This window comes from Carettochelys insculpta, chromosome 3 (assembly GCF_033958435.1).
Source record: "Carettochelys insculpta isolate YL-2023 chromosome 3, ASM3395843v1, whole genome shotgun sequence".
Lineage (NCBI taxonomy): Eukaryota > Metazoa > Chordata > Testudines > Carettochelyidae > Carettochelys > Carettochelys insculpta.
The window spans coordinates 197,247,005-197,261,300 of NC_134139.1; the positions used below are offsets into that span (position 1 = coordinate 197,247,005).

General features: G+C 37.8%; 1 protein-coding gene across 1 annotated transcript in view; it reads right to left on the reverse strand.

Moving 5' to 3' along the window:
- The window catches only part of RUNX2 (RUNX family transcription factor 2), a 217,227-nt gene that overhangs the window by 99,992 nt on the left and 102,939 nt on the right, over positions 1 to 14,296 (reverse strand). The window contains exons 3-4 of the mRNA XM_074991368.1: positions 10,794 to 10,950; positions 4,770 to 4,874 (exon numbers count right to left, since the gene is read on the reverse strand). Of these exons, the coding sequence (XP_074847469.1) occupies positions 4,770 to 4,874; positions 10,794 to 10,950 (262 nt within the window). The remainder of the gene's footprint in view (positions 1 to 4,769; positions 4,875 to 10,793; positions 10,951 to 14,296) is intronic.

Genomic DNA, 14,296 nt, shown 5'->3' on the forward strand with positions numbered 1-14,296 from the left:
CCACTTTAAAACAATGTTTAATATAAAATACAGTTATAGAACGGAATTTTGTGTATATGTAAAATGCACTCTTGTTCTGAAAACTACGCACTTCCTAGCACTAAACAAATGTACCACAGCGGATAAACATATCTAAATCAGTACATATTGGACTAAGAAGGGGTGCCTGGAGCAGTCTTTAAAACTAGCCAGGGAATATTGGAAATAGTGGACACACAGCATGTTTTAACTGCTCTTATAATTCTGCATAAAGATATGGGAAAGCTCTAGCTCCTTGCTGTAGCATGCCATGTATTGCTGAATAAAATTACTGCCATGCAGTCTGTTAGTGAAGGAATGCATAAACAGGCAAAGTAGCCTTGCATCAGTTCCACAAAATGTTGCACAACACAAATGCCTCTCGATGTGTCATTTCCTGCTTGGCCATCGGCCCAGCTCCCGACAGTCAGTCAAATATAAAAAAATTAAAAACTGAAAGAGATTTAAAGCTGTTCTACTCTGAAGCACATTCCACCAACCTCAGACTTTCCCCTCTACCCCCACGCCTTGGAAGAAAAGAGAGAGAACTTCCTAAATGCCGTTATGGTTCTAAGACTAAGAATCTCAAGTATCTCAGTCGCTGTTCTGCATTGTACAAACCTGTCGGCCAAACAGTTAATACCCAGACTGACCAGCCCCTCTTGCTAGCTTTTGCTTGTCTTTTGTAGAACAGCCAGACAAAAGGACAATGTTTGCTCATACCTTTCATCATGCATGTGCCTCACGGGCTTCAGCTTCAGATAAATATTCTGCAAGGAAGTCGAATGAAAACAGAATTTTTCTCCTACCAATTAATAGATGGTGAAAGGAAGGCTAACATTTGGGGGTTGCAAGCAGGGTAACTGTCCAGGGTCCCACAACACAGGGGGCCCCTCATGGCACGGGTGGCCTTTGGCTTCGGAAATCCAATGTTTAAACAGGTAAAGGAGATGCAGTGGAGGCCTGAGCCTTCATTTCTCCCTTGGGCCCCAGCAAGTATAACACCATCTCTGGCTGAAAGCTCAAAATTTCAGTTTTGTTTGAGTAATCACAAAATACAGTCATGTCAGTTTTAAGACTATGTTTTATAAGGCCCACACATTAGTTTCACAGGGGTTGTAACATAACAGGCCACCCTAGGTATTTGAGAAAGCACAAATTTGTCCCAAAGATTCCTATCCCATCTACTCTCCAGATTCTATGACCCTGCACAACACACTCCATCCTAATCCAACACAAAGACTGGGCAGTTGTGTAAAATTCACTGAGCTGAACTCTACCTAACTCTTATTTAACTAGTCAAAAAAATATCTCTTTCCTATAAAAAGGCACACAAAGAGGTTCACATTTCCCACAAGTAAAAATGGGCAGCTAAACATGTTCATTTTCTAGCCTCAATCTAAGAAGGCAACCTGACACCACTGTCCTAAATCTTTTAAAATAATCACAAAGCAGAGGTAAAAGCGGCAAGCTTCCACAAGCAGATGTCTAACACAACTAAGTAGAGCTAATATTAAGAGCTTGATTTTCCAAACTACTCAGACTCCAAAGCTCCAACTGAAGTCACTGGGTGCCACAAGTGCTCAACACCTCTTCAAGTCAGGCTCTCAATGATTGAAATATCTGTCATGGTATTGCTGCTGCTCCTTTTGCTGCTCGAAAACATACAGTGTTTGTTCTTTCAAATCAACTTGCCAACAGAAGGTCAAAGTGCCTTGCCTATAAACATGCCTTACAAATTCAGGATCTGAAGCATGAAGTCATGTCTTAAAATGATAAGCTGGCAACCCGAGTAAATGACATTCTGTAAAGATGTGCATAATTTTATGTTTACGCTACTCAGGATGAAGGTTCTAATAAGTCATCGGTTGTGTTCCTTTAAAGGGAAGTTTTATAACTGAGATGAATCACAACTGCAAAAGATCAAAGTTAAAAAACATCAATGATGCCATGGGGTACTTTTTAATCTTGTAATGAATGATGATCATGTGCTCTTATGAAGTTGGTCCAACTGCCAACGCCAGATGTGTATATTAAGAAAAGAACTTGTTTGTGATGTGACAGCTCTGGCTTAGCCGCCAGAGAGAGGAAAAATAGGATAACATGCTTCAGACATTTGAGTGAAAAGCAGGTCCTGGCAAAGAGAAGCGTTGTTTGCTGATACGTAACTCAGACGAAAAAAATACATCTGCTATCAGAGCCGTTGGTTGAATAGAAGTCCCCAACCACCTTGCTTTCCTCATACAAAGCAGGTGTCAAATGAGCTAATGTAATATATCTATTAATGCAACTACTAAAGAGCAGAAACTAGTGCAAGGATTCTCAGAAGAAAAACACTCTGAAGAGCTTCTACACAAAAGTCCATTTTACACAGCTGCTCTCTCCCTAATATTCACATCAGTGACTCCCTTTTAATACAAATAATGGGTCTCTACTTAATATGATCCCAAATCTTACACACCAGTCCAAAACAACAGAACTTGCATAAAACAACTCTGAAGAGGAGCATCACAGTTTTCAGACCAGCCATACACATTCTAAATTTAAACTGGACCTTCTTGGCCACCTCTGAGTGACTGGCAACTACATACAAATGGACTTGGTTAAAATGTTGGGAACTGATTTTCAGAGATATTGGGCATCCACACTTAACAACATATGCCCAGCACACCTGAAAATCTGTCCCAAAGACACTAGAGTAAAAAATTCAAGCTTTTCTAAATACAGTTTCTAAGATATAGTAACATAGCCTGATCGTTTTAATTGTTTGATCCAGTCCCAGTCTAATTAGATTATTTCTTCCACAGTCTGTGCAATCTTGGTCTATTCAGATGCTACTCTCTATATACTCTTTTCCCTCTGCCTCCATACCCACACTGTCTCCTCTGCTTGGAAATATCCAATATCATGGATGCATCAACACATGGAAGCAACCCCTACATGGGATTAGCCAAATATATTCCTGATGGAACTAATTCCTTTGGCATCACTCCAGGGATACATTTACCCTGAAGCCTCCAAGCAGGTTAGACAGGGCCAGCAGTCACAGATGAACACAGCATCTTTTGCAAGAATTGCAAATTTACCAAAAGAGAGTGGATAAAACAAAAGCACCCTCTGCAATGAAACCTGAAAGCAGAAAACCTCCAACAAGAGCAAGCAGCACCAGAGGTAGGAATGAAATGCGACCCTAAGAGCAGAGTTGCTTGACTGTTCTCATTTGCTGATCAGGGGACATTATGCAGGGAGAGCAGGTTGTAGGTAGGACAGAAGATATTTTAAATGTTTTCTCTGAATCTTAGGGAAATGGGCTGCAAATTCAGCTGTATTGGGATGGGAGCCTTGTGCACCTTTGCAGTTTGAAGTCAAACTCCCTCAGAGCACCTGAAAAGTTTAGTCTGAATTTGCTACTCAAGACAAAACAGTGACTCAAGATGCTTCCATTAGGAGAAACTGTCCTGAGATTTCTTATCAAACAAACAATCTTTAAGCTCTACCTGTAATTTAAATACAGCTAGCCCTGGTTAATCGCAATCAATTTGCAAACAACCGTTTCTGGCTAGATTAAGAAATAATCTAGGACTTGTCTCATCAATGGTACCTAGACGATGCAAGATTGATTACCAGTTAAATATGCCAGACAGACAGGTAAACCAAGAAGGATTAATCAGATCTGAATGTATCTATTATTAGGCACTGTCTGAAACACAACCAAATGCCACTGTCATAACAAGAAAGCCAGCCATCACTTGAAATATTTTTTCGGTAATTAAGGAGTGCACGTTATAAAACGTATGGGGTCAGTGAAAGTCTGATTTTGTTTTAATTAAACACATTCTCTGTGCTTGGGAAATAAACAAAGACAGTGCTGTCTATAGGCTAGGGTTACTCGTTTGGCTTCTTAGCTCCCAGGATCTGTGGTAAGTACACTGATGAAAATGGATGTTGTATTAAGAAAAAGTTTTATGGTATGACATGATCAGCCCATGATCTTTGGGCCTGACACATTGTCTGGGCATAAAAGTAGGCCTGAGAAAAGAAGGAGAGACTATTTTGCATTCTTCCCCCATCCACTGGGCCTTATTCTGAAAGGTGCTGAGAATCTGCTAAGCTCTGTGTGTCCTCAGTTTAAAGTCAATGGAATTTGAGTGCACTCAGCACCTTGCTGAACTGGGTCCACTGTCCCAAAAATCAAATGATACGTAGAAAGAGTGGGCCTGATCCTTCTTTACACCAAGGCCCTTTTACACAATCTGGGCAGTATAAAGGAACCTTGGTGTAAATAAGTATCAGGACCAGTGTTTCTGAAGCCACCCTGTAATGCCAGTGCAGTATACATGAGAATCAGATTCAATATCGCACTAATGTAACAAAGAATTCAAGCATATGCTTAACTTTAACTTGTGAGTAGTCCAAGTGAGTTCAGTGGAATTACTCACATACTATGGAGTTAAGTGTGTGCTTAAGTATTTTGCCAAATGGGAGTCTATGGTTCACAAAGAAATTAATTCCATTTGTAACCTGCAGACGCTAAACTGTCTACTCTACCCTAGGACTTAGCAAAGAGGCAGCTTGCTTTTAGCTCATGGTTTAGAGACACACAGCACCCTCATGTCCCTGGTTCAATCCCACTTGCCAAGGGACCCGCTTTACCCATTTGTGAGACTCTAGTGAAAAAAGAAAATAAGCATTTACTTTTACAGATTCCCATCAGCAGATACTAGAGCATAAAGAGGGAACACAGTACTTACTCCTTGGCTCCCTTGGTCCATCCACTGTAACCTTTATAGCTCTGTGGTATGTAGCGACTTGTGGGGGGTTTGTAAGCACGGTTATTGTCAAGGTAAAACTCTTCCCTACAGGGAAAACAAAAATAGCAAATGAGGAGTGAATGTAACATGAAAACTACCATACTCATGCAGAGTAAAGAATAAAAAGCATTTACAATTCTTCCCAGTCATTTCCACAATCATGAAAACTAAACACACAAACTAATTTCGGAGTTTTCTTCCCCATCAGTTATACTGTAATATCAGTAATATCATCCAAGTGTTGGCAATTTAATGTGTCTTCTTTAATATTAGATCATGACAAAATGATAGAACCAGAGTGATTCACTACTAAGGGTAAGCCAAATTCTGCTCTCATTTATATCACTGTAAACCCAAAGCAATTCCGTTAACGTTAGAGTTACTTAAGTTTTCCTGTGAGCTGACAGAAAGCAGAATTTGTTCCTAATGTTATTTACTTTGCAGGGTTTGATCATTTGATTTGTTTGACTTTGCAGCAATAAGATGAGGAAAAAATATATATTCCTTATGTTTGCTATTTAACACTTAGTGTATCTGTCCTGTATCTGCCTATCATAGTAAGATTCTGTCTTCATTATTGGAGCAGATTTTTTTCCTTACATACATGTCATCTACTATATCTTTAAATATCTATCCACTAAATGAGAAATAGGTTTTGTATGTATAAAATATTTTTGATCATAAATCTGCATTTTAACTTTTCCGTGTTACGTTTCTTATAGACTGCGTACATCATGATCTGCAGCTTTTAAAACAACAAAAACTTAATAAATAACTAAATACACCAAAAGACTAGATCTCAGTACACATTCTCCCAAGACACTGGCCTCTGTTCTGCAGACTCACTGACAGTTGTAATCAGTCAGATATGCAACGGTTAGTCATGTCAGATAGTCAAAACTGCAAACTGTTTCAAGACAGGAAAAGGTGGGCGTACAACAGTGACTCAATAAAACAGTCAGCAATCTCAGGCCTTATTGCTCATTTAAGCTGCTACTTTACCAGAATCTTACCCCCTCCCTTCTTTTTTCGGCCGGTGACTTTTCCCCCCTCTCATTGAACTCTGAAAGCATTCACCCCAAACACACATCTTAAACAATATGTAAGAGCACAAAACTTAATGCAATCAATTCAAAGCCTAATATAGAACAGGTTATGTATAAGGCCTAATACAGAACAGGTCTTTGGCTGTCATATCTAGTAATTGGTCTTTCTTTTCAAGCCAAGTCATAGACTTTCAAAACCTGCCTGAGACACACATCATATATTATCAAGTGTCTGACTTCAGACAGTCTTGGCCATATTTTTCTCAGAGCAAGCGACAAAGAATGTTTTAGGAGAACAGAACTGTCATTTAGAGTAAAATAACTTTCCAGGTGGAACTGTACTCCAGATGAGCCCATTTCTCCAACAGACACAAGTGAGAGTAAAGTCTGTGAGTGCAAGGCTCTGGCTGGGGGATGAGAAACCAAAAAGGTTAAATTCTGATAGCAGAAGAAGCAGCATGTGGAAGAAGCTGGCTACCCTCATCCTTGTCCTAGAAAAGATTAGAGACACACCCTTTGAAAAGCTCTCCAAACTGACATTACAAAGAAAAGTGCCTACAGAGTAATGGGCAGACTTATTCCTCAGTCTCTGGTATAAAACCATTCCTTCTCTCTGAAGGAACAGAAGTTGAATATAGGGGGAATTCAGATGCATAAAAATGTCACTAATACACCATAGTTGTATTCCGCAGTAACAGGATTTATGACATGTTTCCCACAGTAGCAGGAATTTTACCTATTGCTTACACAAAAATTCACCCATGACATTTCATCCACTTGTACAGCAGTTTATCCATTCTGCTGGTATCTGTGTGCATTTCCAAGTTCTTCTACAGACCGAATTTGGTCCTACGATACTATGATTTTATAAATATGTCAAATGGCCATAAAAGCCAGGGTAGATTAAAAACAAAAACGAAACAAAACGTAATAAAGCACATTGTGTGTGACACTTTGAAATTCACTCTACAACCAGACGAGTACTGCAAGATTTTCTAAACCAAAAATATCCCCACATAATACAATGGCCAAAAAATACACACTTCGCATAAAGGGCTATATTTTGCCTTCTGCCAAGGGCAGTGCGCATGTCTAAGTTATCATCCTGCCAAAGCCTAACTACGAGCAGTTGAGCACGTCCAACATCTAAGTTGAAAGGGGGAGAGTTTTCTTTTTTCCTACTTGATATTCTTAGCTAAACAGATACAATAACGTACTGGTGTACAGGAAGTCGCAGTCCTCCAAGGAGCCAATACACTGCTTTTTGTCCTATAAAGGTTCAATCCTCAAAGTGCTGAACGCCCTCGACTTCCAGGGATCTCAGAGGGAATTGAAGACATTCAGCACTTCTTCAAGAGGTACTCTACACATTGTAGGACTGAGCCCAAAGTACATTTCATAGGATTGTGTATTCATGTGGACACTTACGCTTTCCACAGTTAGATTTAACTGATTTCCTGGATATCTTTCATCAGCAGCAAAATCTTTCTACATATCGTTTTTAATAGCTTTCTCTGTGCCCTTAAACATTTAAACTATTTACTCCTGGTAGCTAATGAATAATTATAGTGCTCTTTTATGAGCCTCACTGGGTAAGAAGTTACTTGGCACTGTTGCTTGAATGTGTCCCCAAACTGTGTATTCTTTGTCATTAACACATGAGTGCAGCTGACATAGCAATGGGCTAAACTTACATATGCTGAAGCACAAAACTAAGCAGAGAAATTAGCTTGGAAGCAGATATGTGAACCTGTGGATGTGCTGAATATTTTTTTCAACTTGATGCTACTGTGATTAATTCAAAATATCAAGACACAAAAATATTAAGGGCCTGATCCAAAACCTGTTCAAGTCAGGAGTCATTCCAGTGACTGCAGTCAGCTTTAGATCAGGCCCCATAGGCCTAGTTACTGCCCTTTAACCTCAGATAAACAACTCCCATTGCGACTAATTGGACTTTACATATACATTTAGGGCCCCATGTTAAGGTGCTTATTTTTCCAGATCCAAAACAGTGTTTGTGTTTTTATGCGATACAAAATAAACAGAACTGTGAATTTGCAGGTAATCTCTTTTGTTGGATACCAGCATTAAAATATGCAAGTGTGAGAGCAGCCCCATTGGTTCATGGGAAAGAAGGGAAATGTGGGAGGGAAGGTACAGTGATAGTTTGATGATTCAGACTTGATGATTGAATTTAGAGAAACAAAGATCAAAGAAGGAGTTATTCTGAAAGATGTAAATTTAAAGTCAGAAACAGGTGTGGCTTTCTTGCCTCTGAAAAGGGACTTCTTTACTATTTTATTTTTTCCTATCCAACTTTGTGCACCTACCAATCTTCTTCTCTGCTCTATGTGTAGCTTTCTCACTTCTGTTTGCTACTACTGTTTGCTTTCCTGCTATTTTAAGTGGTGCTATAAAAGTCTATCATTAATGATAACTCCTTCTCTGTGTTCTGTCTAAGTCTGGAAGACAAGTCTGGACCAATTTCTCCATCCTGCCTCTGGCAGCAGAATGTAGCATTTCAGATCTTCCACCAAGTCCCGGCCGCTTCAAAGGAAAATCCCTACTTTCTTCCGTTAAGATCATAAGAAATATAGGGGGGAGGGGGTCAGCTCTGTTTGGACATAATTACACTTCATCAAAAGAAGCTTTCTTCATCTTCCATGCGTGAAAAGTCTGCAAGCAGTTAAGTCTGTCTTTTTTCTTTCTTTCTTTTTAAATATAAAAATTGCTATTTGGGAAACTAGCCAAAACTCAGAAAGCCAATATAGTAAAACAGTGCACACCCTTTGTTTTTCTTTGAAGTTTCTTAAATAAATATGTTGAGGGTTTGTAAAGTATACTATCACTTTTCCATAGATTCTACTCAGATTGATCAGAGAGAACTTCTTAACCAAAGACTGAAGAGCACAAAAGATAAATTAAACTATTTTGGCCAAATTGGAAAAAAGTATGTAAAGATATAGAAAATTAAATTAAAATGTGTGTGTGTATATATATAGTACCTGATCCTTTAGATACTCTATTTCATTTCCTATGTTTTAATAAAAAAAGTGTATTTCATAGGTTTCAAATGAGATTTAGAGTGCACAGGTAGTACATCATATGTCAGTTCTTTTTCAGCACTTGTTATGGGATATAACTACTGTACTTTTATTGTAAAGCTGCACTGATGGTGGAGCCAGAGAACCTTCAAGTTTAATCTGTCAATGGAAAGACAAAAGCAGACAGTAACTATTTAAAAAAAAAAACGTGGGATGGAAGAACACCTTATTCTAGAGAGTAATGAACTCCATTGTTTATATCATATTACCTTTGTCATAGAAGTGATCCTTTTTATACCTAATATTTTTTTTAAAAAGTTACAAGCTAAAAAGTACACATTATTGGCCACATTCCTAAAATAAAATCTACTCACTGGAAACAGCCCTTACAGAATCGCTTTTACCAAACACATATAATTGTAACAATGTGCCATCTGATTTAAACTATAGAGGCATTTGTCGGAAGTTTGACTTTCTCTAATAGATGATTGAATGGTTAAAGCTGGAGTGCAACTCCTCTATATCATCAATTATTATAAATTTAGCTTTGTTGGTAAATTTGCAACAAAGCGTGTGGCTTTTTATTTCCCAGGGTGACTTTTTAAAAACTAAATATTGCATTAAATAAATAAAAATATTTAGGATGAAGCAGTGGCCTGATCATAGCAAACTGCTCTGAGGATCTCATCAGTGGAAACTGACAAGTTAGTTTTCAAGCCATTCTTTTGGCCATTAACTCAATTTTTAAAGTAGCTGCAAGAATTTTAAAAGGAATTTATTTTTCCAATTTTGCCTTCATTATAAAAGCTTCTTATGACTGAACTACAGATTTCAGATTAGAGGAAGCTCTTAATCAGCAGAGAGATAACTTCAGGGTTCTAAATTTTTAGGAAACTAGAAAGATATAGTCTTTGCCATTCTGATGTAAGGGGCATTAGAGGTTAAACTTCATTCGAATAAAAAGCCTATAAAACGCAGGTCTATAAAGTTAAGCAAGCTACTGACAGGAAACATGAGATTGCATTTTGCAGCATATACAGAGACTAATCCAAAATATGCTGAAGTCAATGGAAGGTCCTCTGGGATTAGGGCCATAAAGTGCATGGTTTACAATACGGGTGCACAAAGTTGGGCAGCCCTCTTGGGGTTAGATGGGGGTGCAACATGATTGGCTGCTGAGAGTCTCAGGATTATCCATTTTATGAAAAATGTTGAAATATGTTACTCTTTTGTGTATGTGTATTCACATTTATATACCGATTAATTATGTTTTTACACGCTACAGACTTATTTTCTTACACATGCAGAAAGGTTTTTTTTTTCTTCATAGGAACATAACAGAAATTTCCATCAGTATGGATTACATTAGACAGATTGTGGGTCCCTGCTAATTGCAGGGACAAAAAGTGGGGCCTGACATAAAGATTTGCTCATCCTGGGTCTACAGCTCACGTGAGATGTAAAGAGCATAATGCTACTTGTTAAGCGGAAGCTTTACTGCAAAAGGAGCACACACATCTTAATTCTCATGGCCTGAAATCAGTTGTCTGACTTCATGTAACTCAGCATATGAAATTACTCAACTCATTCTCCCCTCCCAATATGAGTAAAATATAGAATCAGGTTGATTCTTTTATTTTTCAAAATTCAGATTTCATAAAAACAAGCAATTAAGGCCAGGAGTCAGAAAAGCCTGACAAGGAGCAAAGACAGTGAACTCAGTTTGGACAAATGTTGAAGTTTGTAGACAAAACCTGCATTTATCTTTGTAAATGAGGAGCTGAATGGGGATTTATTTACAGATTATTCAGTTATATCCTTATGAAATCAATTTTTACTTCATTATAAAAATATAAAAGGTAATAGCCTACCTCTTCCACTCCTGCCCACAAATCTTAGGTCATTAAACCTGGCCACTTGGTTCTTCATCACAGCAGAAGCGTTCCTCAGCTCTGCAGAATAGTTTTCATCATTTCCAGCCATGACAGTGACCACAGTCCCATCAGGTACTTCTCCCAAAGCCACCACCTGTGACAATGGAGAGACCACCATAATAATTCTTGAAATTAGGTTTGAAAATGTTTGTCTTTGCTGCAGTTTACACATTGCGCCCTGGGTATTAAACTCTGGGGTGGTTACTGCTATCAATGTGGTCAACAGTGATGAGGCGGCTGAGTACGGAATAAAAAGTAACATCAAACAAAACACAAAAAAACCTCACTGTCTCAGTCTGAGGGCCCTTCTTTGTTTTACCTCTTCAGAATGTTCAGTATCTTTATGGGGAGTATAAGGTTTAATAAATCCTCAAAGCCAAGTTTATTCTTTGCTGTCTGTGTGCAGTGGGAAAACATAAATTATGGCGCATATCTATAAACTGTACATAAGAATGCATTTGAAATGGAAAATTGGATATTATTACCAGCAGCCATTTCACGCTGCAATTCTGTTCTGAGACGCTTAGCTGGCTCCCATCAGTGTAATATCTGAACACCTAATCAGGTCAGATTTCAGAAGAGAAAATGGGTCATGCCTAAAGAGCTGGATGGAAGACCTCCAAGAGTATCTAGCTGCGGCAGGGCATCACGGTGGTGCTTCAACAGGGCATCCCCCTTTGAGAAGAGTTCTGCAATGATCTGTATGGGGCCTTCTGCTGCTGGGACTGACATCTTTCAGCTACAACGTAAAACCAAGAGTTCATCCCCTTGTAGCTGTCAAAGAGCTCATAGCCCTTGTCTCAAGAGTAGGTTGTGGTTAACCCTGGTATATTGTTTTACTTCTAACTTCTACAATTAAAGCAACATAATTTTGACTCCTATTTCAAATATATATGGTATTCTCACTTCTTTCCCTACAGATTGTATACTGCTGCAGTGAGCCCTTATACTGATACTGAAGTCCAAGGCAGCCAGAGGTGACAATAGATTATTATATTATTTTCTGAAAATGGTTGGAAGGGGGTAAAATAGCATTAGTTATATTTAAATTACAACACAAAAACTGATTCACTAGGAAAGTTTATTTCAACACTACTTCATATTGGATGCAATAATTCTACATAACAGTACCAAGCAAGCCATTTTTCTATGCTCTCTACTGTAACATTAATACATCAAAAACAGGGAAAAAATTTTCACTTGAGAGTTTTAAAACTTTTTACAAAACCATTTGGCTTCAGATATTTTAAGTTATGATTCTACTGATTCTATAGTTACTACCATATGATCATCAGATATTACTGTTCATACTGCAAAACCAAGTAATGATCAACTCTTTTTTTGCCTTGAGATATATTTTGTCATAAATTCAGCTTTAAATGTCTTTCTCCAAAATGATCATATCTGAAACAAAGTTCATGTCAAATCATACCATCAATTAAGTAAAAATAATTAACAGCTCTCAATAAATATGGATGGTCCTGGGTGCTAAACAGCAACAAAAATAACAGCAAATGTATACCAAATGTGAAATGTACTTTAAATGACATATTCTATTACTAAAATTTATTGCTCTCATGATCTTATTGGAGCAAGCATGTAGCAAAGCTGATGCACTGCACATGATGTATTAAACTGATGCTTGTATAATTTTCAAAAGACCACGTAGCACACAAAGGGAGTGTTGCCACTAACTTCAGTGAAACAGGATTTCACCCCAAAAATTACTGTAAAATTATTTTAAAGTTGCTGAACAGAAGAACATAGGAAATGACACACTGGATAAGGCCCATGGTCCATCTAGCCCAATATCCTGTCTCTGACAGCTGCCAGAACTAGATACTTCAGAGGGCAAGAAACGCAGTAGGTAGATGTTGGATAACTTGCCCACCTAAAAATCTAGTAGTCAGAGATCAGCTTAAACCCTGAAGCCTGAGGTTTTAAATCACTTCTGTAAATATATTTTGAGTTTTTACTGCTACGACTCTAAACATTATTATATCCATATTATAGACGTTCAATGTGAGTTACAAAATATATTTAAAATGTCTTTCAAATGAAAAACAACTTACTGTATTACACCCAGAAAAGCAAAAGAAACTCAGAACAAAGAAGGAAGTGCAAGGCTGTCAATTGGCCTCCAGAAGAGGCAGTAAAATTATTCTGTCCTCAACTCACCTGTGTCCATGTAGGCAGCAGATCAAATGTTAAGTAAGATTGACTGCAACCTGTCTTGAATCCATTCTACTAATGAATAACACAGGTAGCTATCTGGACACAGAGGAGTGAATGTGACTAAGATGAAATACTCTTTGAAGGCCATTCTACCTTGAACTCTCAAAGTCTTTGCTTTCAGTGGGTTTCACTCTGATCCATGAGTGTTTTTTAAATTGTTATCTATTTAAGTACAATTTGTCATTTTAAACACCACTGCAATTTGGGTAGGACACTGCTTGGGTCATGGTGCTAGATGGCCTAATATGCAACTACGTTATTCTGATTATACAGCATCCTTTGACACAACGTTATGTAATGTCTCTGAGTACTACTCTTATTAAGAACAGACATCTGGAGCTGTGGGTGCAAACATGAAACTTTGTCTAAGAAAGCAAATTTCAGTCGGACTGCAGAAAATATGCCTCAACTACTGAGTAAGAATAATACATAATAATACATTTATCTAGTGTTTTACATTTTTATGATGAAATACTAACATGCTATGGCACAGATGTAATGTCACTATTCTGGCCCATAGCTTCTGAACATTAGAAAAGTACATGCTATTTGTCCACTTTTTAAACTAAGAATAACTTTATGTATTGAAAGACTTTTTGTGCAAAGAAATGAACCTGAGTTGGCAGTTTTTATGATAGATATCAATCTAAATGATTTAAAATGTCTTAGAAAATAAAGGATTGTAGTGCATTGCAACCCCCGCTCCACACACAAACAGGCTGTAGTACTAATTATTAGACATAAATAATTAAAAATAGCTACTCTGTGGCTGTTTAGCTATTTTGCAAATAATAATATCTCAGCCGTTTAAAAATATTTATTTTCCAAAAGGCACCAAGGCACCAATCCATATTAAAATACCTATAAATTTTGATGACTAAATATTAAGCGTTTGGAGTTTTTAGCTGAGTCACATCAAAAAGGCACATGTAGCCGCAAAATATAAATCTTCCTAGAATTTGAAAATGGCTTTATCAATGCATATACTTTTCCAATAACAATTCATGTCTGGTCCGGCAACCTGTTTGCCCAGTTTCTCTCCAATGGGATTTGAAATGGCCAATGTACGCACTCTGAAGATTGACATCATAAATGTGAAGCAAAAATACTATACAATAATATTATATAGTAAGACTCTCTAGATAGTAGAAGGATTGTTTCCAGAAAAAGCTTGTGCATGTGCTAATAGCTGTTTTCAAATCCTG